We start from the raw sequence: 27,333 nt of genomic DNA, 5'->3' as shown, positions 1-27,333 counted from the left end.
CCGGTCCCGGATCGGGGGCTGCCCCTTCATGCTGTCTTGGTGGCAGCAGCGGGCTTCTTGGCCTGTTTACCCTTGTTCCAAGTCTGGTTAGGTCTCCAGAATGACTTGGATTGGGCAAAATTCCCCTCCTGCTTTGCAGCAGGGGAGGAGGTAGAGGGACCACCTTTGAAGTTTCGAAAGGAATGAAAATGATTTTGTTTGGTCCTCTTCTTATTTGTCTTATCCTGAGGAAGGGCATGGCCTTTTCCTCCAGTGATGTCTGAAATGATCTCTATCAGTTCAGGCCCGAATAGGGTCTTACCCTTGAAAGGAATGGCTAAAAGCTTAGATTTTGATGACACGTCAGCAGACCAGGACTTAAGCCATAACGCTCTACGCGCTAAAATGGCAAAACCTGAATTCTTTGCCGCTAATTTAGCCAGTTGAAAAGCGGCATCTGTAATGAAAGAATTAGCTAGCTTGAGAGCCCAAATTCTATCCAGAATATCATCTAATGGGGTCTCAACCTTAAGAATCTCCTCTAGAGCTTCGAACCAAAATGCAGCTGCAGTAGTTACAGGAACAATGCATGCTATAGGTTGCAGAAGAAAACCCTGATGAATAAATAATTTTCTTTAGAAGACCCTCTAATTTTTTATCCATAGGATCTTTGAAAGCACAACTGTGCTCAATAGGTATAGTTGTACGCTTAGCCAGGTTAGTAATAGCTCCCTCCACCTTAGGGACCGTCTTCCACGAATCCCGAATGGTGTCTGATATGGGAAACATTTTCTTAAAAGTAGGAGGGGGAGAAGACGGAATACCTGGTCTATCCCACTCCTTAGTAACAATGTCCGAAATCCTCTTAGGGACCGGAAAAACATTAGTGTAAGCAGGAACCTCTAGATATCTATCCATTTTACACAATTTCTCTGGTGGAATTACAATAGGGTCACAATCATCCAGAGTCGCTAAAACCTCCCTGAGCAACAAGCGGAGTTGTTCTAGCTTAAATTTAAAAGCCGTCATATCTGAGTCTGTCTGAGGGAACATCTTTCCTGAATCAGAAAGCTCTCCCTCAGACAGCAATTCCCTCACCCCAACTCAGAACATTGTGAGGGTACATCGGAGATGGCTAATAAAGCGTCAGAGGGCTCAGCATTTACTCTCACACCGGACCTACTGAGCTTCCCCTGCAACCCAGGTAATTTAGATAAAACCTCTGTGAGGGTAGTAGACATAACTGCGGCCATATCTTGCAGGGTGAAAGAATTAGACGCACTAGAAGTACTTGGCGTCACTTTTGCGGGCGTTAATGGTTGTGACACTTTGGGAGAATTAGATGGCATAACCTGATTCTCTTCTGACTGAGAATCATCCTGCGACATACTTTTATCAGCTAAAATATGTTCTTTGCAATTTATTGCCCTTTCAGTGCATGAGGGACACATTTTAAGTGGGGATTCCACAATGGCTTCCAAACACATTGAACATTGGCTTTCCTCAATGTCAGACATGTTAAACAGGCTAGTAATGACCACAAACAATCTTGAAAACACTTTATTTAGGGAAAAAATAACAATCTTAAAAAACGGTACTGCGCCTTTAAGAGAAAAAAAGCATACACGTTTTGCAAAACTGCTTTTAAATAATCAAATCGTTTAAATTTTTTGATATACGTATTCAAATTATGCAGCTAAGTTAGCTCCACAAGGAAAGGAACACTTAACCCTTACTGTAAAAAACGGATAATGAATAAAGTTTAAATCCGGAAAAAACACCCCCTGGAAAACAGGGTTAAAGCTTCGATTTGGCCCAATACTCTCACAAGGGCCCACCGGAGATGGAGCTTGCTGCTTGCCTGTCAAATACAACTGAGCAACTGAGGCGTGAAAATAGGCCCCGCCCATCTCACTCGATGTCTATCAGCCCAAATGAACCACACCAGAGCGGTCTCAAACTAGCCATGTGGGCTCTTAAACCCAAAAAGAAGCCAAGTGTACCCTCTCATTAAAGCATCAAAAACGTTCCTGCCAAAAACGTTATCAGCACTCCCAGTTAAATAAATGTTTGCCCACAAACATTCAAACTCAGTGTCAACCATTTTTTCTTAGCCCCTATATGCAAGCTTAGTAATACCCCTCTTCTTTTAGGATTACTGCTTACCCTTACCCTCATGGGGATACTGTCAGCCAATTCTGAAATACCACAGTCTCTCCAGAAAAAAAATGACTGAACATACCTCACTGCTTATAGCATGAAAAACGTTCCTCACACTGAAGTTTCTTAAGTACTCCTCAGCCATTCTGTGGGAACTGCTCTGGATCTTAGTGACAAATGCTAAGATCATCAGCCTCCAGGCAGAAGTCTTCATCCATCTGCTGCCCGAGAGAAAACAGTACACACCGGTACCATTTAAAATAAAAAACTCTTGCTTGAAGAAAATAAAAATTAACATTTTATCACCTCTTTCACTTTACCCTTCTTAGTACTTAGAGTAGGCAAAGAGAATGACTGGGGGAGCTAAGGAGTTAAGGGAGGAGCTATATAGACAGAGCTAAGGAGTTAAGGGAGGAACTATATAGACAGCTCTGCTGTGGTGCTCTTTGCTACTTCCTGTTAGCAGGAGGATAATATCCCACAAGTAAAGGATGAATCCGTGGACTCGTCGTATCTTATAGAAGAAATAAGTACTTTCCTCTAGAGGAATATTAGTACATTTAGCTAGAGTGGAAATGGCCCCATTAATTTTGGGAACCGTTACCCATAAATCTAAGATAGCAGCAGCTAAAACCTTGAAGAAGGGTTAAGAGAGACACCTGGTTTAGACCATTTCTTAACAAACAGAGACAACATCAAGTATAGGGGAAATGTCAGGGAGATTGACAACAGTATTATATACTAAGTTCAAATGATTACAGGGTTTATCATCAGGAGAGTTAGCTTCTTCAATCCCTAAGGTGACAAAGACTTCCTTCAAAAGAGAACGAGTATGTTTAATTTTAAATAAAAAGGAGGGATTATCAGGTTCTATGTCCGATGAGGGAGCTTCACTGTTAGAAGAATCCTCATCATTCGAATATATACTTCATTATTTTAATGATCAGTACTAATATTACTAGTAGAAGGTAATACTATAACTGACCTCTTCTTCCTGGTGTCTTTTGACTAAGGAGATTGACAGCTGCTTCCCACGCACAGCCAATCACATGCAGACAGGAGCTGTCAATCTCGGGTGGGGAAGTACACAAGCACACAGAAGCACTCCTGTACAATGGTAAATGAGAAGCTGAGCAGACAGGGGCAAATATGTATGCCCCTGTCTGATAAATTGAGCCCTAAAGGTCTATATAAATAAATTAATGATGGTTTATTAAAGCTTACTAAATGTGAAACAAAGGGTTAAAAAGGAAAACAGTTTTTAGGGACAGGTTAAAGACATAAGATGTATGAATATGGGCTAGAATGAGAAGACATAAAGCCTATGTGTGTGTTTGTGCATGTGTTACTTATTATAAATAACTAATTGAAATACTTGCTACTTGAGCGGAATAATTGTGGGAATAGCTTTGTGCTTGAGTGTTATCCATCATGAAACATTTAAGTGCAAGCCCTCATGGATATCTATTAATTTATCAGAGTTAAGTTACACATCCCTTTTCCTTAAAACAGGCTTACGAGCCTGAACCATAATGTTAATCACAGAGTCAGAGAAACCTCTATGACTGAAAACTAAACATTCAATTTACAAGCCATCAAATTTAGAAATTTGAAATCTGGATGGAATAATGGGCCTTGAGACAGAAGGTCTGGTCTTAGAGGAAGAGGGTCTTTTATTTCTGCAGGAATGCCTTTTAAATGAGAATGAGATGGAATAACAGTGGATGCAGTTTTTATGGTAGCGTCTGAGGCAGGTTCAGTTTCAGACATCATGGCAAAAAAGGTAAAAAAATAAATAAATATTTGCCAAACATCACATGCTCCTTACTACAGCAGTACTTTTAAGAGGAAATGGGAAACAATGCTATTAAAACATAATTTATGCTTACCAGATAAATTACTTTCCTTCTGGATAGGGAGAGTCCACAGCTTCATTCCTTACTGTTGGGAAATACAATACCTGGACACCAGGAGGAGGCAAAGACACCCCAGCCAAAGGCTTAAATATCCCTCCCACTTCCTCATTACCCCAGTCATTCTGCCGAAAGGACAATGAAAAGTAGGAGAACATTAGGGTATAAATGGTGCCAGAAGAATAAAATAAATAATAGGGGACTGCCCATAGACAAGAAAAAACGGGTGAGGGCCGTGGACTCTCCCTATCCGGAAGGAAAGGAATTTATCTGGTAAGCATAGATTATGTTTTCCTTCCTAAGATAGGGAGAGTGCACGGCTTCATTCCTTACTGTTGGGAAAACTATACCCAAGCTCCAGAGGACACTGAATGATTAATGGGAGGGAACAAAAAAGAAGAGGTGGACCCTATTCTGAGGGCACCACAGCTTGCAAAACTTTTCTCCTGAAAGCTGCTTCAGCCGAAGCAAAAACATCAAACTTGAAAAATTTAGAAAAAGTATGTAAGGAGGACCAGGTAGCCGCCTTACAAATCTTATCAATAGAGGCCTCGTTCTTTAAGGCCCAAGAGGAAGCCCCTGCTCTAGTGGAATGAGCCATTATCCTCTCAGGAGGACAATGTCCTGCTGTCTCGTAAGCTAAGCAGATGACACTCCTTAACTAAAAAGATAGGGTAATCGAAGTAGCCATCTGTCCCTTACGCTTCCCCGAATAGAGAACAAAGAGGAAAACTCCTTAGTAGCCTGAAGATAGAACTTCAAGGCACGAACCACATCCAAATTGTGAAGTAAGTGTTCCTTCGATGAAGGAGGATTAGGACACAAGGAAGGAACCACAATCTCCTGATTGATGTTGCGATCTGACACAACCTTAGGAAGAAAACCTAATTTAGTACGTAAAACTGCCTTATCTGCATGAAAAAATCAGATAATGGGGCTCAAATTGCAAAGCAGAGATCTCAGAAACTTTGCGTGCGAAGGCGATAGCCAATAAAAAGAGAACCTTCCAAGATAACAATTTAATGTCAACGGAATGCAGAGGCTCAAACAGAACCTGTTTCAAGACCAGAAGAACAAGATTTAGGCTCCAATGAGGAGCCCCAGATCTAAACACAGGTTTGATCCTAATCAGAGTCTTAACAAAGGACTGCACGTCTGTAAGCTCAGCCAGTCTCTTGTGCAATAAAACCGACAGGGCCGAAATCTGTCCCCTCAGGGAACTAGCAAAAAGGCCCTTCTCCAACCCATCCTGGAGAAAAGATAAGATCCTGGCAACTTTAACTTTGTGCCAGGAAAAACCACGCTCTTCACACCATAATAAGTTGGTCCCCAACATCTTGTGGAAGAAACGCAGAGTAATTGGTTTATGAGATTGAATAAGAGTATCAATGACACTCTCAGAGAAATCTCTCTTGGCTAAGACTAAGCCTTTAATCTCCACGCAGTCCGCTTTAGAGAATCTAGATTTTGATGAACAAATGGACCTTGTATCAGTAGGTCTCTGCAACAAGGTAACCTCCACAGAAGAGATGAGGACATCCCTACTAGATCCGCGAACCAAGCCCTTTGTGGCCACGATGGAGCAATCAGGATTACTGATACCCACTCCTGTTTGATAAGGGCTACCACTCAAGGAAGAAGCAGTAATGGAGGAAAAACATAAATTATGCTTACCAGATCATTTTGCTTCCTTCTGTATAAGGAGAGTCCATGGCATCATTCCTTACTGTTGGGAAATACTGAACCTGGCCACCAGGAGGAGGCAAAGACACCCCAGTCAAAGACTTAAATACCTCTCCCACTTCCCCCATCCCCCCGGTTTTTCTGCAGAGGGAACAAGGAACAGTAGGAGAAATATCAGGGTATAAATGGTGCCAGTAGAAAAATATAATTTAGAGGGCCGCCCATCGGAGAAGACAGGCAGGGGCTGTGGACTCTCCTTATACAGAAGGAAATTAAATTATCTGGTAAGCATAATTTATGTTTTCCTTCATAATTTAAGTTTCCCAACAGTAAGGAATGATGCCGTGGACTCTCCTTATATTAATAAGGAGAGTCCACGGCATCATTCCTTACTGTTGGGAAACTTATACCCAAGCTCTAGAGGACACTGAATGATAACGGAAGGGACAAAAAGAGAGGCAGACCCTAATCTGAGGGCACCACAGCCTGCAAAAACCTTTCTCCCGAAAGCTGCTTTAGCCGAAGCAAAAACATCAAACTAGTAAAATTTAGAAAAAGTAGGTAAGGAGGACCAGGTAGCCGCCTTACAAATCTGATCCATAGAGACCTCATTCTTAAAGGCCCATGAGGAAGCCACTGCTCTAGTAGAATGAGCAGTAATCCTCTAAGGAGGTTTATGTCCCGCTGTCTCATAAGCAAAGCAGATAACACTCCTTAATCAAAAAGATAAGGAGACCTTTTTTCCATTACGCTGCCTGGAATAGACAACAAACAAGGACGAAGTTTGTCTAAAATCCTTAGTAGCCTGAAGGTAGAACTTCAAGGTGCAAATCACCTCCATATTTTGAAGCATACATTCCTTTGAGGAAGAAGGATTTGGACACAAGGAAGGAACCACAATCTCTTGATTGATGTTCCTGTCTGACACGTCCTTGGAAAGAAAACCTAACTTAGTACGTAGGACAGCCTTATCCGAATGGAACACCAGATAAGGAGGCTCACATTGCAAGGCAGCAATCTCAGATACTCTGCGCGCAGAAGCAATAGCCAGTAGAAAAAGAACCTTCCAGGACAACAATCATGTCAATCTCATGCATAGGCTCAAATGGGGCCTGTTTCAAAACCCTAAGAACAAGATTTAGACTCCAAGGAGGAGCCTTAGATCTAAACACAGGTCTGATCCTAATCAGAGCCTTAACAAAGGACTGTACATCGGGAAGCTCGAAGAGCCTCTTGTGCAGTAAAACAGATAGGGCCGAAATCTGTGTCCTCAGGGAATTGGCAGAAAGGCCCTTCTCCAGTCTATCCTAGAGAATTGATAGGATCCTAGCAACCTTACTTTATGCCAGGAAAATCCACCCTCTTCACACCAGAATAAGTAAGTTCTCCACACCTTATGATAGATGCAACAAGTAACCGGCTTACGAGCCTGAATGAGAGTTTCAATCACTCTCTCAGAAAAAACTCTCTTGGCTAGGACTAAGTGTTCAATCTCCACGCAGTCAGCTTCAGAGAATCTAGATTGTGATGAACAAAGGGACCTTGTTCCAGCAGATCCCTGCAACAAGGTAACTTCCACGGAGATGATAACATCCTCACCAGATCTACAAACCACATCCTTCGTGGCCACAATGGAGCAATCAGTATCACTGATGTCTGCTCCTGCTTGATGCAGGCCCCTACAAGAGGATGAAGTGGTAACGGCGGGAAAAGGTAAATTAGACTGAACCTCCAAGGCACTGCTAATGCATCTATTAACTCTGCCTGAGGATCCCTGGACCTCAACCCATATCTGGGTAGCTTGGTATTGAGACGAGACGCCATGAGATCTATATCCAGCGTCCCTCACTTCTTGCATATCTCTGCAAACACTTTTGGGATGGAGGGACCATTCCCCGGATGAAAGGATTGTCTGCTGAGAAAATCTGCTTCCACACCCGGAATGTGGATCGCTGACAGCGAAAAGCTGTTGGCCTCCGCCAACTCCAGAATTTGAGATACCTCCCACATTGCTAGGGAACTTCTCATTCCCCACTGATGGTTGATGTAAGCCACTGAGGTTATATTGTCTGATTGGAATCTGATAAACTGGGACAAATCCTGAAGGGGCCAAGCCTTCAGAGCATTGAAGATTGCTCGAAGTTCCAGAATGTTGAAAGGGAGGGAGTGTTCCTCCTGAGACCACAGGCCCTGTGCCTTCTTGGCACCCCAAACAGCTTCCCATCCTGAAAGACTTACATCCGTAGTCACAATCTCCCAGGATGGTCTTAAGAAATCTCGGGTCACATGATCTGGACAGAACCACAGAGAGAGCGATTCTCTCGATTAGTTGTCTAGAGAGATATGTTGAGACAGATCCGAATGATCGCCATTCCACTGCCTCAGCATGCACAGTTGTAGCGGTCTGAGATGGAACCTGGCAAAGGGAATGATGTCCATGCTGGACACCATGAGACCAATTACCCTCATACACTGAGCCATAGAGGGCCTGAAGGAGGTCCGGAGGGCAAGCCATGCCGAAGAACGCTTGCAACGTCTCTGGTCTGTTAGAAAAATCCTCATGCATATGGAGTCTATAGTACCAAGGAATTCTACCCTGGTGCTTGGATTAAGAGAAATTTTCTATATTTATTTTCCATCCATGAGATCGAAGAAGAGAGATAAGAGATTCCGAATGGTCCTCCGCCAGACGAAAATATGGTGCTTGTACCAGAATATTGTCCAAGTAGGGAGCTACTGCTATACCCCGGGTTCTGACAACAGCTAGAGGAGCCCCTAGAACCTTTGTAAAAATTATTGGAGCAGTAGCCAGACCAAACTGAAGTGCAATAAACTGGAAGTGCTGGCCTAGGAACGCAAACCGTAGGAACGGGAAGTGATCCTTGTGGATTGGAACGTGAAGGTAAGCATCCTTCAGATCTTTAGTGGTCATGAACTGTCCTATGAACTAAGGGAAGGATGGACCTTATCGTCTCCATCTTGAACGAGGGGACATTTAGAAATTTGTTTAAGCACTTTAGGCCCAGAATCGGGCGAAAAGTTCCCTTCTTCTTTGGGACCACAAAAAGGTTTAAATAGTATCCCAAACCTCTTTTTAGATAGGTACCAGGATGATGACCCCTAAGGAGGACAGATCCCGCACGCACCCCAGAAAGGCTTCCCTCTTTTCTGGTCTGGAAGACAGGCTTGAGAGGAGAAATCTGCCCTTGGGTGGATGAGACTTGAACCCTATCTTGTATCCCTATGACCTCCAGGACCCATGGATCTTGCACGTTCCTGAACCAAGCTTCTGAAAAGAGTGACAGTCTGCCCCTACACGATCCAGTGCCGGATCGGGGGCCGCCCCTTCATGAGAGGAATTGGGCTTCAAAATGCTTAGAAGCGCCTTTAACAGAAGAAAATCAAGCACAACTTACTTCACCACCTCCACAGGGAGGCAAAGTTTGTAAAACTGAGCTATGTGTGTGGTGGGAGGTGTATTTATAGTCATTTTGAGGTTTGGAAAACTTTGCCCTCTCCTGGTAGGAATGTATATCCCATACGTCACTAGCTCATGAACTCTTGCCACTTACATAAAAGAAAAAGAATTCCTGGCCTCTACCACTCCCGGGTAATAATCTCCATAGCACAATCTGGCACTGGAAACACCTCCCCAGGAGAGGGAACATCAAAGTATCTATTTAATTTACTAGACTTTTTAGGGTTGACAACAATAGTCATATCAGAGTCATCCAAGGTAGCTAAAACTTCCTTTAGCAAAATACGGAGATGCTCAAGCTTGAATTTAAAGGAAACCACTTTAGCATCAGAAGAAAGAATTACAATATCCAAATCTGAGATTTCACCCTCAGAGGCTACCGAAGTATCCTCCTCTTCCGACCTATGGGAAAGAGCAACCTGGATAGCCTGAGACAGATCAGAAACCTTACTGTCTGATTCTAAAATCTTCCTCTTACGCCTCCCTTGCAACACAGGGATGGCCGCTAGCACCTCAGATACCGCTGAGGAAACCTGGGCTGCAATTTCAGCTTTCAGATATACCCCATCAGGAGATAGTGAGGAAGCTGAGGTCACTGTGTGAGAAGATGGCACAGTTTGGGACACCTGTGGAGAGGGCTGTGGCATAGCCTGAACAACCTCCACTTGAGAGAATGGTGGCTCAGAATCAAACAATCTATCTTTGTGCAATAAAGTTCTTTCGACACCAGAACTACAAAAAGGCAATGGTGGTTCCACTTGAGCATTCAAACAGAGTTTGCATTCCTCAACAGATATAGGCTCCTCCATATTGCAATGAATGAATACATACACACACAAAGCAAAAAAAAATATATTCTTTAATTTGAAGGGAAAAAAAAACGGAACTGTCTCTTTAAGATTCCTGTCAAATTACAACAACAATGCCCGCAATATGATACAAAGAAAAACCCAACTTTTTGTATGGGATTCCGCTGAGGAAATAATATAAAATTAATATCAAATTAATATTCCTATTCCCAAAAATTTATAAGACCTCTTGGGCACCCCTACACCACAGCTTTATGCTGCGGTGCCTACCTGACCTCCTCTAGACTGACTCCGGATAAGCTGGGGTCAAGCGGGAAGCGGACACAGCAAAGTACCTCCTTGCAGTGGGAACAAGAGGAGAAAGAGCGCCAACTAAAAGCGTGTGCTGTGTCTGGGAAGAAGGAACTCACCTGCCATGACGTCACCATAGGGACACGGGCCAACGCCAGTCCACAAATGTTAGAACAGAAACGGAAAAGATTCCGTTAGCCAACATACAAATAACAGAAAACCCCTAAAATTACGGTATTTTAACTGAGCCACCAATAAAATTTAAAATAAAAATGTTTGTAAGAAAGTTATACACACTAACAAACCTCTCATTAAGTCCAGTCCCACACAGTGCCCTGTTAACCTGTCTATATCATCCTTACCACAGGAAGATATTTTGTCCCAGAGTAAAACTGCAGGTAACGTCTTAAGTGCCAGAGATCTTGCATAAGAAATAAAAACGGCACTTACCTGCACCCTTGCCTGTCCGACAGGAAGACAGCTAAAGAAAAGAAAAGAAAAGAAAAGAAAAATCCCAGGCGCCTACCCTAAGGAGGCTAGGTTAGAGTATAATTGGATGGAGAGCCAAATTGGTCTAAAATGTGTTTTTAATACATAAATAAAGGTAAATACATGGTAAAAACAAGTTCAATACAAAACTATCATGGATCCATGGTACATTACATATATCATATAAAAAACTTGGGTTAAAAAACAGATAAAAACAGGTCAAATTTAAATATAAGCGATTTAGTCAGCAAGGTGTTTCACAAAAACAATTTCCAATTTTAAAAAACAATAATAGACAATCTTATTAAAACATCCAGAGAGACAAGATTCCTAGATATCATGAAATATACTATTATTCTGATCTTATAAAGATTATAATGATTAAACTGATATGGCATTCATGCAGTCACAAACGACACTTTAAACACTAAGATCTTAATTAAAAACATTATAGTCTGTTAGAATAACACTAAGCTTACAATTGTAATACATATCGTCTCTTATATATCTACATATTAGGACCATTGGTATTGTCCGATTTTATACCTATCAAAAAGTAGGATAAGAGACACACCTCTTGAATACCCAATCGACACAGCCAGATAGTACACCTATCGAATAGTTGGGCAACTGACACACAATTTTTTAAAAACCAATCAAAGGCGCTATCCGGAGGCCGTGACGTCACGACCAATCAGGTCGGTCTGTTTACGGACCTAATAATAATGAAAAGCAAAAATAGTACAAATAGCAAATACATTAAATAGTAAGTAAGCAAACTCCCCTAAACTTCTAAAAGAACACCCCATGATTATAGATCAAAATATTTTGGCCCTAGATCGTTATTATCCGATCACATAAATTACCTAGACCGGAAGTGACGTCACGGAAATAACGGAGATTCCGAGAATGGAGAACCACAGGCCAAAATTGAAAAGCTAAAATATTCATTTTTAAGCACGCTGTTGGGTAAATACCCCACTCTACTACACTCAATAAAACCAAGATTAAAACCATTTGGCCAAAGTAACAAATTTCGCCAAACCGGAAGTAGGTATTCAGCTACATCCGGTCAAACACTCTATAAAAGGCTACCATTAACCATCCTAAACCAGTCTTGATAAAGGCCTGACACAGGCCGAAACGCGTTGACCAGCACTGGTAAGCCTTATTCTATTATTTACAACATCCTTAGGACCATCTACACTATATTGTGTTTCTGTTTTTTCCACAGGTGATTGTTCGAGTTTTTTATATCTACATTTTTTATTTTTATTCTTCATTTTTATTTTTCACATCCCATTCCAACACCTATTATTGAAGTCACATATGTTTTGGAGACCACTAGGAGTACCACCACCAAAAGACTTTTTCTCACTTTTACATCAATTTTTTCAACGCCTTTTTGAATATCTACTCTTTTTACTATTATTTTTTCACATCGTTTACAAACAACACTGTTTTTTCTGTGATATTGCTACATTGATTGTTGGTGCATCTGCACCTTTCTGACATTTCTATCACCATCCCTCAGAGAATCGAAATTACTGGAATATATTCCCTACATTCCATAGGACTAGAGACTCTTTTTGTACACTTCGTTCTTTCTTGCACATTTTTTTGCACATTTGACATTTTTTTGCACATTTGACATTAGTTTGCACATTTGACATTTTTTTGGATTCCATATCGATTGGCATTGCAAGCTTTATTGTTTATCTCTGATTCTTTCACATCTATTTTTTACACCACTTCACCGTGGATTTTTTACCCTGCTTCAACCTGGATGTTTTAATAAGATTGTCTATTATTGTTTTTTAAAATTGGAAATTGTTTTTGTGAAACACCTTGCTGACTAAATCGCTTATATTTAAATTTGACCTGTTTTTATCTGTTTTTTAACCCAAGTTTTTTATATGATATATGTAATGTACCATGGATCCATGATAGTTTTGTATTGAACTTGTTTTTACCATGTATTTACCTTTATTTATGTATTAAAAACACATTTTAGACCAATTTGGCTCTCCATCCAATTATACTCTAACCTAGCCTCCTTAGGGTAGGCGCCTGGGATTTTTCTTTTCTTTATCTGCTTTAACCATTGGGCACCTGCTAGGAGTCCCCCTCCCTAGGCTTAGAGGTTACCATTAGGCGCTGAGGTTTTCTCTATTTTAATCGACAGGAAGACAGCACCAGGAATGAAAGGAAGCCGCTCCTCATAGAGTCCTGTGAAAGAAACGATGAACAGTGTAAGCCTACTCTGGCATACTATGGAAGGACAGCAAACATTGTCAGGAAAACGCAGTGAGGCCAACCCCACAAGTTCCTAAGTGCTTTAAAGCTACCACAGCACTACTGAAGAGACTAACGTGGAATACAGCTAAACCCAGGTAGGGAAGATCGGCGCAAGCCTGCTCTGGCTTCAAAATAAAAAAAAATATTGATAGACGAATCTGAAACCTAATTTTCACCTCCTCATTGCACTGAAGGCAAAGAGAATGACTGGGGGTTTTGGGAAAGGAAGTGATACTTAACTGCTTTGCTGTGGTGCTCTTTGCCTCCTCCTGCTGGCCAGGAATGATATTCCCCAACAGTAATTGCTGATCTGTGGACTCACCGTGTCTTAAGAAAGAAAAGTGTATTTAATCTGCCTAAGCATGTGTGATAGAAAAGGTGTTTTAATAATTGCAGTATTCTATACATACCAGACTTCACATCAAACCCAGGTATTGCAGTAAAGATTTCAAATGGGGGAATTTCTAGTGATTGTTCATTAAAATCCATATGACAGTTGATCATATTTTCTGGATGAAGTGCTTTAATAGCTTCGATCTGGCCAGTTGTACATTCACCTGCAAGATTAAAAAAAAGTACATATATATTAAATTAACTTATTAAATTTTAATTAATAAAACTTGAAGGTAAAATTATTTTTCTGTGTTCCTTCTACCCAGTTATTATTTTACGGGATGATTTTGCATTAAAATGGAACACAGATGGGAAATTTTACATTTTACACATAAAATACTGAAAAATATTTTATTATTTATATTTAAAATAATATTATGCAAGCTAGAGGCTAATTTGCATTGTACCAGTTGGTAAAGTCTTCAATGCCCTTCTTCAATATAAACTCTTTTCATTCTGGAAACTAGGACCTATTTGGAAAGAGGGAGAAAGGATTGTTCTAAACAATTCAGAGTACAGACCACTTATAAACTGATTTATTGTTGCGTTTATTTCCACCCATATTTTAATGATATGAGAATCATTTTATATTTGCAAGAACTTCCCACTAGATGATGGTTTTCAAAAATGTAGGCACTTTGAAATATATTGTAAGTATAAGATAAGATGGCAGCCCTGTGCAACTGTCCAACAGAGGTCTTACATAATGGCCACGAGGAAGCCATAGCTCTAGCACAACTACAGTATATTTTTGCACACACAAACACATCCTTATATTATCTGATATGCATTTTTAAATGCTGCTTAAGAAAAAAAAAAAATAACATTTTAAAAATCAAATATTCTGTAATGGATTGCTACTTGATATTTTTCTTGGATTTCACTCTAGGAGTCTTAAAGAACACAGATTTTACAGTACTGCTTCCAGTGACCAATATAGTGAGATTATGAAATACCACGCATAAAGGGCAATACTTGAGAGAGGACAGGATTCACAAGTTGCTCCCCATATTTATCAGTCCACCTCCCTACCCTCACACAACCAATTGCATTAGAGTAGGGCTTGCTAATCACCTGGTCGAATGAATCTGGGGTGATTTTCATCCACCGACTGCAGTTTGGCAGACAGAATTTATGAAGCAGCGGTTTCAACCGCTGCTTCCTAAATATCAGTTGTAGGCTCAAATAAGCAAACCTGCAACTGATCAAAGCAATATTAACCCCTTAAGGACCACAGCACTTTTCCATTTTCTGTCCGTTTGGGACCAAGGCTATTTTTACATTTCTGCAGCGTTTGTGTTTAGCTGTAATTTTCCTCTTACTCATTTACTGTACCCACACATATTATATACCGTTTTTCTCGCCATTAAATGGACTTTCTAAAGATACCATTATTTTCATCATATCTTATAATTTACTATAAAATTTTTTATAAAATATGAGGAAAAAATGGAAAAAAACACACTTTTTCTAACTTTGACCCCCAAAATCTGTTACACATCTACAACCACCAAAAAACACCCATGCTAAATAGTTTCTAAATTTTGTCCTGAGTTTAGAAATACCCAATGTTTACATGTGCTTTGCTTTTTTTGCAAGTTATAGGGCCATAAATACAAGTAGCACTTTGCTATTTCCAAACCACTTTTTTTCAAAATTAGCGCTAGTTACATTGGGACACTGATATCTTTCAGGAATCCCTGAATATCCCTTGACATGCATATATTTTTTTTTAGAAGACATCCCAAAGTATTGATCTAGGCCCATTTTGGTATATTTCATGCCACCATTTCACTACCAAATGCGATCAAATAAAAAAAATTGTTCACTTTTTCACAAATTGTTTCACAAACTTTAGGTTTCTCACTGAAATTATTTACAAACAACTTGTGCAATTATGGCACAAATGGTTGTAAATGCTTCTCTGGGATCCCCTTTGTTCAGAAATTGCAGACATATATGGCTTTGGCATTGCTTTTTGGTATTTAGAAGGCCGCAAAATGCCACTGCGCATCACACATGTATTATGCCCAGCATTGAAGGGGTTAATTAGGAAGCTTGTATGGAGCTTTTAGGGTTAATTTTAGCTTTAGTATAATGTAGTAGACAACCCAAAGTATTGATCTAGGCCCATTTTGGTATATTTCATGCCACCATTTCACTGCCAAATGCTAACAAATAAAAATAAAGCGTTAAATTTTTCACAATTTTAGGTTTCTCACTGAAATTATTTACAAACAGCTTGTGCAATTATGGCATAAATGGTTGTAAAAGCTTCTCTGGGATCCCCTTTGTTCAGAAATAGCAGACATATATGGCTTTGGCTTTGCTTTTTGGTAATTAGAAGGCAGCTAAATGCCGTTGCGCACCACACGTGTATAATGCCCAGCATTGAAGGGGTTAATTAGGGAGCTTGTAGGGAGCTTGCAGGGTTAATTTTAGCTTTAGTGTAGGTATCAACCTCCCACATGACACATCACACCCCCTGATCCCTCCCAAACAGCTCTCTTCCCTCCCCCACCCCACAATTGTCCCCGCCATCTTAAGTACTGGCAGTAAGTCTGCCAGCACTAAAATAAGAGTTTTTTTGGGATTTAAAAAAAAATAAAAAATGATAATTCTGCTCTGTAGGATCCCCCCTTAGCCCCCAACCTCCCTGATCCCCCCCAAACAGCTCTCTAACCCCCCTCTCGGCCTTATTATGCGCCATATTGGGTACTGGCAGCTGTCTGCCAGTACCCAGTTTGAAATCAAATGTTTTTTATCAAATGTTTTATTTTATTATTTTAAAACTACTATTTTCTGTAGTGTAGCTGCACCCCCTCAACCCCCAACCTCCCACCCTCCCAGATCGTTAAATTACAAGTTAATTTGTAATGTTCCCACCCTCTCTCCCACCGTGTACCACTTAACATTTGTTCCATAGTGTAGGGTTCCCACCCGCGCACTCAATCTCGCCCCCTTCCCCACCGATGGCCGCCCACCCGCCTCCCTGGATCAGCTCCCACCCACCAACGAACATGGCCATTGATGGCCGATGCAGAGAGGGCCACAGGGTGGCTCTCTCTTCATCGGTGGGCTAAAAAATGTTATAGCAGGATGCCTCAATATCGAGGCATCACTGCTATAACATGAAAGCAGTTGGAAGTGATCAGGATCGCTTCCACTGCTTTCAAAGACCTACGACGTACAGGGTACGTCCTTGGTCATTAACTGCATTTTTTTGCAGGACGTACCCCATACGTCGTTGGTCGTTAAGGGGTTAATAAATAAGGAAATTGAATAATTTACATTTTATTGACTTATTCCAGCAGTATCATTCAGCTTTATCTGTAAATAGAATTTTCTCTTAGATTTTAACGCAGAAAAAACAGAATTTATGCTTACCTGATAAATTACTTTCTCCAACGGTGTGTCCGGTCCACGGCGTCATCCTTACTTGTGGGATATTCTCTTCCCCAACAGGAAATGGCAAAGAGCCCAGCAAAGCTGGTCACATGATCCCTCCTAGGCTCCGCCTTCCCCAGTCATTCGACCGACGTAAAGGAGGAATATGCATAGGAGAAATCATATGATACCGTGGTGACTGTAGTTAGAGAAAATAATTCATCAGACCTGATTAAAAAACCAGGGCGGGCCGTGGACCGGACACACCGTTGGAGAAAGTAATTTATCAGGTAAGCATAAATTCTGTTTCCTCCAACATAGGTGTGTCCGGTCCACGGCGTCATCCTTACTTGTGGGAACCAATACCAAAGCTTTAGGACACGGATGATGGGAGGGAGCAAATCAGGTCACCTAGATGGAAGGCACCACGGCTTGCAAAACCTTTCTCCCAAAAATAGCCTCAGAAGAAGCAAAAGTATCAAATTTGTAAAATTTGGTAAAAGTGTGCAGTGAAGACCAAGTCGCTGCCTTACATATCTGATCAACAGAAGCCTCGTTCTTGAAGGCCCATGTGGAAGCCACAGCCCTAGTGGAGTGAGCTGTGATTCTTTCAGGAGGCTGCCGTCCGGCAGTCTCATAAGCCAATCGGATGATGCTTTTAAGCCAAAAAGAGAGAGAGGTAGAAGTTGCTTTTTGACCTCTCCTTTTACCAGAATAAACAACAAACAAGGAAGATGTTTGTCTGAAATCCTTTGTAGCCTCTAAATAGAATTTTAGAGCACGAACTACATCCAAATTGTGCAACAAACGTTCCTTCTTTGAAACTGGATTCGGACACAAAGAAGGTACAACTATCTCCTGGTTAATATTTTTGTTAGAAACAACTTTCGGAAGGAAACCAGGTTTAGTACGCAAAACCACCTTATCTGCATGGAACACCAGATAAGGAGGAGAACACTGCAGAGCAGATAACTCTGAAACTCTTCTAGCAGAAGAAATTGCAACCAAAAACAAAACTTTCCAAGATAATAACTTAATATCTACGGAATGTAAGGGTTCAAACTGAACCCCTTGAAGAACTGAAAGAACTAAATTGAGACTCCAAGGAGGAGTCAAAGGTTTGTAAACAGGCTTGATTCTAACCAGAGCCTGAACAAAAGCCTGAACATCTGGCACAGCCGCCAGCTTTTTGTGAAGTAAAACAGATAAAGCAGAAATCTGTCCCTTCAAAGAACTTGCAGATAATCCTTTCTCCAAACCCTCTTGTAGAAAGGATAGAATCTTAGGAATTTTTATCCTGTTCCATGGGAATCCTTTCGAACAGATATATTTCTTCCATACTTTATGGTAAATTTTTCTCGTTACAGGCTTTCTAGCCTGAATAAGAGTATCAATGACAGAATCTGAAAACCCACGCTTTGATAAAATCAAGATCACCGAAGCCCTCTCCTGATTGATCCTGGCTACCAGCCTGGGAATGAGAGGAAACGGTGGGAATACATAAGCTAGGTTGAAGGTCCAGGGCGCTACTAGTGCATCTACTAGAGTCGCCTTGGGATCCCTGGATCTGGACCCGTAGCAAGGAACCTTGAAGTTCTGACGAGACGCCATCAGATCCATGTCTGGAATGCCCCATAATTGAGTTATGTGGGCAAAGATATCCGGATGGAGTTCCCACTCCCCCGGATGAAATGTCTGACGACTCAGAAAATCCGCTTCCCAATTTTCCACTCCTGGGATGTGGATTGCAGACAAGTGGCAGGAGTGAATCTCCGCCCATTGAATTACTTTGGTCACTTCTTCCATCGCCAGGGAACTCCTTGTTCCCCCCTGATGGTTGATATATGCAACAGTCGTCATGTTGTCTGATTGAAACCTTATGAATTTGGCCTTTGCTAGTTGAGGCCAAGCCTTGAGAGCATTGAATATCGCTCTCAGTTCCAGAATGTTTATCGGGAGAAGAGATTCTTCCCGAGACCATAGACCCTGAGCTTTCAGGGATTTCCAGACCACGCCCCAGCCCACCAGACTGGCGTCGGTCGTGACAATGACCCACTCTGGTCTGCGGAAGCTCATCCCTTGAGACAGGTTGTCCAGGGTCAGCCACCAACAGAGTGAATCTCTGGTCCTCTGATCTACTTGGATCGTCGGGGACAAGTCTGTATAATCCCCATTCCACTGTCTGAGCATGCACAGTTGTAATGGTCTTAGATGAATTCGCGCAAAAGGAACTATGTCCATTGCCGCAACCATCAAACCTATTACTTCCATGCACTGCGCTATGGAAGGAAGAAGAACAGAATGAAGTACTTGACAAGAGCTTAGAAGTTTTGATTTTCTGGCCTCTGTCAGAAAAATCTTCATTTCTAAGGAGTCTATTATTGTTCCCAAGAAGGGAACTCTTGTTGACGGGAATAGAGAACTTTTTTCTACGTTCACTTTCCACCCGTGAGATCTGAGAAAGGCTAGGACAATGTCCGTATGAGCCTTTGCTTGTGGCAGAGACGACGCTTGAATTAGTATGTCGTCCAAGTAAGGTACTACTGCAATGCCCCTTGGCCTTAGCACCGCTAGAAGGGACCCTAGTACCTTTGTGAAAATTCTTGGAGCAGTGGCTAATCCGAATGGAAGTGCCACAAACTGGTAATGCTTGTCCAGAAAGGCGAATCTTAGGAACCGATGATGTTCCTTGTGGATAGGAATATGTAGATACGCATCCTTTAAATCCACCGTGGTCATGAATTGACCTTCCTGGATGGTAGGAAGAATTGTCCGAATGGTTTCCATTTTGAACGATGGAACCCTGAGAAATTTGTTTAGGATCTTGAGATCCAAAATTGGCCTGAATGTTCCCTCTTTTTTGGGAACTATGAACAGATTGGAGTAAAACCCCATCCCTTGTTCTCCTAATGGAACAGGATGAATCACTCCCATTTTTGACAGGTCTTCTACACAATGTAAGAATGCCTGTCTTTTTATTTGGTCTGAAGACAATTGAGACCTGTGGAACCTTCCCCTTGGGGGTAGTTCCTTGAATTCCAGGATATAACCTTGAGAAACTATTTCTAGCGCCCAAGGATCCTGAACATCTCTTGCCCAAGCCTGAGCGAAGAGAGAGAGTCTGCCCCCCACCAGATCCGGTCCCGGATCGGGGGCCAGCATCTCATGCTGTCTTGGTAGCGGTAGCAGGCTTCTTGGCCTGCTTACCTTTGTTCCAGCCTTGCATCGGTCTCCAGGCTGGCTTGGTTTGAGAAGAATTACCCTCTTGCTTAGAGGATGTAGAATTTGAGGCTGGTCCGTTTCTGCGAAAGGGACGAAAATTAGTTTTATTTTTAGCCTTAAAAGACCTATCCTGAGGAAGGGCGTGGCCCTTTCCCCCAGTGATGTCTGAAATAATCTCTTTCAAGTCAGGGCCAAACAGCGTTTTCCCCTTGAAAGGGATGTTAAGCAATTTGTTCTTGGAGGACACATCCGCTGACCAAGACTTTAGCCAAAGCGCTCTGCGTGCCACAATAGCAAAACCTGAATTTTTCCCCGCTAATCTAGCTAATTGCAAAGTGGTGTCTAAGGTAAAAGAGTTAGCCAATTTAAGTGCTTGAACTCTGTCCATAACCTCCTCATAAGAAGATGCTTTATTGAGCGACTTTTCTAGTTCTTCGAACCAGAAACACGCTGCTGTAGTGACAGGAACAATGCATGAAATTGGTTGTAGAAGGTAACCTTGCTGAACAAACATCTTTTTAACCAAACCCTCTAATTTTTTATCCATAGGATCTTTGAAAGCACAACTATCTTCTATAGGGATAGTGGTGCGTTTGTTTAGAGTAGAAACCGCCCCCTCGACCTTGGGGACTGTCTGCCATAAGTCCTTCCTGGGGTCGACCATAGGAAATAATTTCTTAAATATAGGGGGAGGGACAAAAGGTATGCCGGGCCTTTCCCATTCTTTATTTACAATGTCCGCCACCCGCTTGGGTATAGGAAAAGCTTCGGGGGGCACCGGGACCTCTAGGAACTTGTCCATCTTACATAATTTCTCTGGAATGACCAAATTGTCACAATCATCCAGAGTAGATAACACCTCCTTAAGCAGAGCGCGGAGATGTTCCAATTTAAATTTGAATGTAATAACGTCAGGTTCAGCTTGTTGAGAAATTTTTCCTGAATCTGAAATTTCTCCCTCAGACAAAACCTCCCTGGCCTCTTCAGACTGGTGTAAGGGCATGTCAGAACCATTATCATCAGCGTCCTCATGCTCTTCAGAATCTAAAACAGAGCAGTCGCGCTTTCGCTGATAAGTGGGCATTTTGGCTAAAATGTTTTTAATAGAATTATCCATTACAGCCGTTAATTGTTGCATAGTAAGGAGGATTGGCGCACTAGATGCACTAGGGACCTCCTGAGTGGGCAAGACTGGTGTAGACATAGAAGGAGATGATGCAGTACCATGCTTACTCCCCTCACTTAAGGAATCATTTTGGGCAACATTATTATCAGTGGCATCATTGTCCCTACTTTGTTTGTCACATTCATCACATATATTTAAATGGAGAGGAACCTTGGCTTCCGAACATACAGAACATCGTCTATCTGATAGTTCAGACATGTTAATAGGCATAAACTTGATAACAAAGCACAAAAAACGTTTTAAAATAAAACCGTTACTGTCACTTTAAATTTGAAACTGAACACACTTTATTACTGAATATGCGCAAAAGTATGAAGGAATTGTTCAAAATTCACCAAAATTTCACCACAGTGTCTTAAAGCCTTAAAAGTATTGCACACCAAATTTGAAAGCTTTAACTCTTAAAATAACGGAACCGGAGCCGTCTTTACATTTAACCCCTATACAGTCCCTGGTATCTGCTTTGCTGAGACCCAACCAAGCCCAGAGGGGAATACGATACCAAATGACGCCTTCAATAAGCTTTTTCAGTGGATCTGAGCTCCTCACACATGCATCTGCATGCCATGCTTCTCAAAAACAACTGCGCATTAGTGGCGCGAAAATGAGGCTCTGCCTATGACTAGAAAAGGCCCCCAGTGAAAAAGGTGTCCAATACAGTGCCTGCCGTTTTTTTAACAGAATTCCCAAGATTAAAATAACTCTTCAAAGTTATAAACCATTAAATATGCTTATAAAGTAATCGTTTTAGCCCAGAAAAATGGCTACCAGTCTTTAAAGCCCTTGTGAAGCCCTTTATTCTTATATTAAAAATTAAGAAAATGGCTTACCGGATCCCATAGGGAAAATGACAGCTTCCAGCATTACCAAGTCTTGTTAGAAATGTGTCATACCGCAAGCAGCAAAAGTCTGCTCACTGTTTCCCCCAACTGAAGTTAATTCATCTCAACAGTCCTGTTTGGAAACAGCCATCGATTTTAGTAACGGTTGCTAAAATCATTTTCCTCTTACAAACAGAAATCTTCATCTCCTTTCTGTTTCAGAGTAAATAGTACATACCAGCACTATTTTAAAATAACAAACTCTTGATTGAAGAATAAAAACTACATTTAAACACCAAAAAACTCTTAGCCATCTCCGTGGAGATGTTGCCTGTGCAACGGCAAAGAGAATGACTGGGGAAGGCGGAGCCTAGGAGGGATCATGTGACCAGCTTTGCTGGGCTCTTTGCCATTTCCTGTTGGGGAAGAGAATATCCCACAAGTAAGGATGACGCCGTGGACCGGACACACCTATGTTGGAGAAAGGGAAGTATGGTGACTGTCATCAAAGAAATGTTCTAAGAAAAGAATACACAAAATAAAATTCATTTTTCGTTTACCAAATTGGCTAAACACCAACCAAACAAAAGGTTGCAAAAGTGCGTTCTATAGAAAAGCTATAAAAGGTTTTTAATCTTTATTTTGTAGTTTCTGAAAATGGAATTAACTTCTTAATTTTGTTTTCTTTTTTTTTTAATTTTAATTTTGAGCTTAAATCATATATTTATTTATCAATGTCTGACTACACATGGACTCTGACTTGAAGATTTGCTTGTTTAGATGCCATCTAAACAGCTTACTGACAAAAGGGAAACAAAGCCTTTGTTGTAGAAATGAATGCTCTGCTGATACAGGTACAAAACCCTTTATCCAAACTGGTTGTATTTGCTTTTGTAAAAGAGGACCAAACATAAACAACAATATCTTATGTCATTAAGGCAATATTAATGGAGGAAGAGCAGAAGAGACGGGGGAGAGAGAGTAAAATAGAGGGAAGAGAGAGAAAAAGAGAGGGGGAGTGAGAGAAAAAGAGAGGAGCGAGAGAGAGAGAAAAAGAGAGGGGGGAGAGAGAGAAAAAGAGAGGGGGAGAGAGAGAAAAAGAGAGAGAAAAAGAGAGGGGGAGAGAGAGAAAAAGAAAGGGGGAGAGAGAGAAAAAGAGAGGGGGAGAGAGAGCAAAAGAGAGGGGGAAAGAAAAAGAGCAAAAGAGAGGGGGAAAGAAAAAGAGCAAAAGAGAGGGATGGAGAGAGAGAGCAAAAGAGAGGGGGAGAGAGAGAGCAAAAGAGAGGGGGAGAGAGAGAGCAAAAGAGAGGGGGGAGAGACAGAGCAAAAGAGAGGGATGGAGAGAGAGCAAAAGAGAGGGGGGAGAGAGAGAGCAAAAGAGAGGGGGAGAGAGAGCAAAAAAGAGGTAGGAAAATAAATAATAGCAAAATAATAGGAGCAGGGAAAAAAATTATGTATGCTTACCTGATAAATTAATTTCTTTCATAGTGGTGAGAGTCCATGATCGATTACTCCTGGCAATTATTCTTCCCTACCACTAGAAGGAGAAAAAGATTCCCAACCCCCAAGAGCTCTTTAAAACCCCTCCCACCTAACATGTACATCAGTCTAAAGTATGAGGTAGGAAAAAAACAATGAGCAAGATTACAAGTTGTATGGTATAGCCGTAGCATATGCACTGTGAAATGGGGTTGTACCGCTATTTCTATACTGCCGGTATTACAAGTCACCCTAAAACTTTCTTTTGTTGTGCGGTAAGCCGCATACCGCACAAAAACACAGTTTCAACATGGCATGTTCGTGCACATTTTCACCCATAGAGATCAATGGAGAAAAAATTTAGGGAAAAAAAACCTAACACCTGCGATTGCGAAATGGCGATCACATTAACGGATTCTCCATTGAAGTCTATGGAGAAAAGAAAGTTTTGTAAAAACCTAAGACCCTTACATAAACCCCTAGTATAATAACCCCAAAACTGCCCCCCCATCACCAACACTAAATAAAGCTATTAACCTCTAAACTGCCGTCCCCCACATCGCCAAACACTAAATAAAGCTATTAACCTCTGAACCGCCATCCCCCAAAATCGCCAACACTAAATAAAGCTATTAACCTCTAAACCGCTGTCCTCCCACATTGCCAACACTAAATAACGATTTTAACCCCTAAACCGCCAATTCCCCACATTGAGACTCCCAAAATAAACATATTAACCCCTAAACCGCCCCACCCACATCGCGACAAACTACATTAATTTATTAACCCCTAAACCTAACACCCACAAACTTTAAATGAAAGTTACTATATAACTACCTTAAAATAAATAAAAACTTTCCTCTGAAATGAAAAAAAAAAAACCTAATCTTAAACTATAAATACTATAAATAAACCTAACATTACTATTTAAAAAAAATTAAAGGTACCAAAAAATAAAAAACCTAAATTACAAAAATGTTAAACTCCTAACACTACGAAAAAAACAAAAACCTAACATTACAAAAAATAACACAATTTTACAATACAGAAAATAACAAACAAAAGTATCCAAAATAAAAAAAAACAAACATTTTTCGTTTACCAAATTGGCTAAACACCAACCAAACAAAAGGTTGCAAAAGTGCTTTCTATAGAAAAGCTATAAAAGGTTTTTATTCTTTATTTTGTAGTTTCTGAAAATGGAATAAACTTCTTAATTTTTTATTTTTTTTATTTTTTTTTTAATTTTGAGCTTAAACCACATATTTATTTATCAATGTCTGACTACACATGGACTGACTTGAAGATTTGCTTATTTAGATGCCATCTAAACAGCTTACTGACAAAAGGGAAACAAAGTCTTTGTTGTAGAAATGAATGCTCTGCTGATACAGGTACAAAAGCCTTTATCCAAAATGGTTGGGGCAAGAAAAAGTTTGGCATTTGGAATACTTGTATATTTGCTTTTGTAAAAGAGGACCAAACATAAACAACAATATCTTATGTCATTAAGGCAATATTAATGGAGGAAGAGCAGAAGAGACGGGGGAGAGAGAGTAAAATAGAGGGAAGAGAGAGAAAAAGAGAGAGAAAAAGAGAGGGGCGAGAGAGAGAGAGAGAAAAAGAGAGGGGGAGAGAGAGAAAAAGAGAGGGGGAGAGACAAAAAGAGATAGGAAAGAGCTAAAGAGAGGGGGAAGAGCAGAAGAGACGGGGAGAGAGAGCAAAATAGAGGGAAGAGAGAGAAAAACAGAGGGGGAGAGAGAGAAAAAGAGAGGGGTGAGAGAGAGAAAAAGAGAGGGGGAGAGAGAGCAAAAGAGAGGGGGGAGAGAGCAGTAGAGAGGGGGAGAGAGAGAGAGCAAAAGAGAGGGATGGAGAGAGAGAGCAAAAGAGAGGGATGGAGAGAGAGAGCAAAAGAGAGGGGAGAGAGACAGAGCAAAAGAGAAGGTGGAGAGAGGGGGGGGAGAGAGAGCAAAAGAGAGGGGGGGAGACAGAGCAAAAGAGAGGGATGGAGAGAGAGAAAAAGAGAGGGGGGAGAGAGAACAAAAAAGAGAGGGGGGTGAGAGCAATAGAGAGGGGGAGAGAGAGAGAGCAAAAGAGAGGGGAGAGAGAGAGAGCAAAAGAGAGGGGAGAGAGACAGAGCAAAAGAGAGGGGGGATAGAGAGAGCAAAAGAGAGGAATGGAGAGAGAGAGAAAGCAAAAAAAGGAGAGAGAGACAGAGCATAAGAGAGGGGGAGAGAGAGCGCAAAAGAGAGGGGGAGAGAGCACAAAAGAGAGGGGGCAGAGAGAGCGCAAAAGAGAGGGGGAGAGAGAGAGCGCAAAAGAGAGGGGGAGAGAGAGCGCAAAAGAGAGGGAGAGAGAGAGCGCAAAAGAGAGGGGGGAGAGAGCACAAAAGAGAGGGGGCAGAGAGAGCGCAAAAGAGAGGGGGAGAGAGAGCGCAAAAGAGAGGGGGAGAGAAAGTGCGCAAAAGAGAGAGGGAGAGAAAGCGTGCAAAAGAGGGGGGGAGAGAGAGAGAGCAAAATAGAGAGAGAATGCAAAAGAGAGGGGGAGAGAGAGAATGCAAAGAGAGGGGGAGAGAGAGAGCAAAAGAGAGGGGGAGAGACAGAGCAAAAGAGAGGGATGGAGAGAGAGAGCATCTAAACAAGCAAATCTTCAAGTCAGAGTCCATGTGTAGTCAGACATTGATAAATAAATAACATAATTTATGCTTACCTGATAAATTCCTTTCTTCTGTAGTGTGATCAGTCCACGGGTCATCATTACTTCTGGGATATTACTCCTCCCCAACAGGAAGTGCAAGAGGATTCACCCAGCAGAGCTGCATATAGCTCCTCCCCTCTACGTCACTCCCAGTCATTCGACCAAGGACCAACGAGAAAGGAAAAGCCAAGGGTGAAGTGGTGACTGGAGTATAAATTAAAAAATATTTACCTGCCTTAAAAACAGGGCGGGCCGTGGACTGATCACACTACAGAAGAAAGGAATTTATCAGGTAAGCATAAATTATGTTTTCTTCTGTTAAGTGTGATCAGTCCACGGGTCATCATTACTTCTGGGATACCAATACCAAAGCAAAAGTACACGGATGACGGGAGGGATAGGCAGGCTCTTTATACAGAAGGAACCACTGCCTGAAGAACCTTTCTCCCAAAAATAGCCTCCGATGAAGCAAAAGTGTCAAATTTGTAAAATTTGGAAAAAGTATGAAGCGAAGACCAAGTTGCAGCCTTGCAAATCTGCTCAACAGAGGCCTCATTCTTGAAGGCCCAAGTGGAAGCCACAGCTCTAGTAGAATGAGCTGTAATTCTTTCAGGAGGCTGCTGTCCAGCAGTCTCATAAGCTAAACGAATTATGCTACGAAGCCAAAAAGAAAGAGAGGTAGCAGAAGCTTTTTGACCTCTCCTCTGCCCAGAGTAAACGACAAACAGAGAAGACGTTTGTCGAAATTCCTTAGTTGCCTGTAAGTAAAATTTTAGAGCACGGACTACATCCAGGTTGTGCAGTAGACGTTCCTTCTTCGAAGAAGGATTTGGGCACAAGGAAGGAACAACAATCTCTTGATTGATATTCCTGTTAGTAACTACCTTAGGTAAGAACCCAGGTTTAGTACGCAGAACTACCTTATCCGAATGAAAAATCAAATAAGGAGAATCACAATGTAAGGCTGATAATTCAGAGACTCTTCGAGCCGAGGAAATAGCCATTAAAAATAGAACTTTCCAAGATAACAACTTTATATCAATGGATC

General features: G+C 41.4%; 1 protein-coding gene across 1 annotated transcript in view; it reads right to left on the bottom strand.

The window, feature by feature from the left end:
* Nucleotides 1-27,333, bottom strand: part of NUP210 (nucleoporin 210) — a 1,597,588-nt gene that overhangs the window by 189,685 nt on the left and 1,380,570 nt on the right. Inside the window, 1 exon segment of the mRNA XM_053721041.1 lies at nucleotides 13,511-13,657. Coding sequence (XP_053577016.1) covers nucleotides 13,511-13,657 — 147 coding nt within the window.

Source organism: Bombina bombina, chromosome 7 (assembly GCF_027579735.1).
Source record: "Bombina bombina isolate aBomBom1 chromosome 7, aBomBom1.pri, whole genome shotgun sequence".
NCBI classification, from domain to species: domain Eukaryota; kingdom Metazoa; phylum Chordata; class Amphibia; order Anura; family Bombinatoridae; genus Bombina; species Bombina bombina.
Note: the sequence above shows the minus strand (reverse complement) of the source record. Positions and strands in the feature narration are given on the sequence as shown.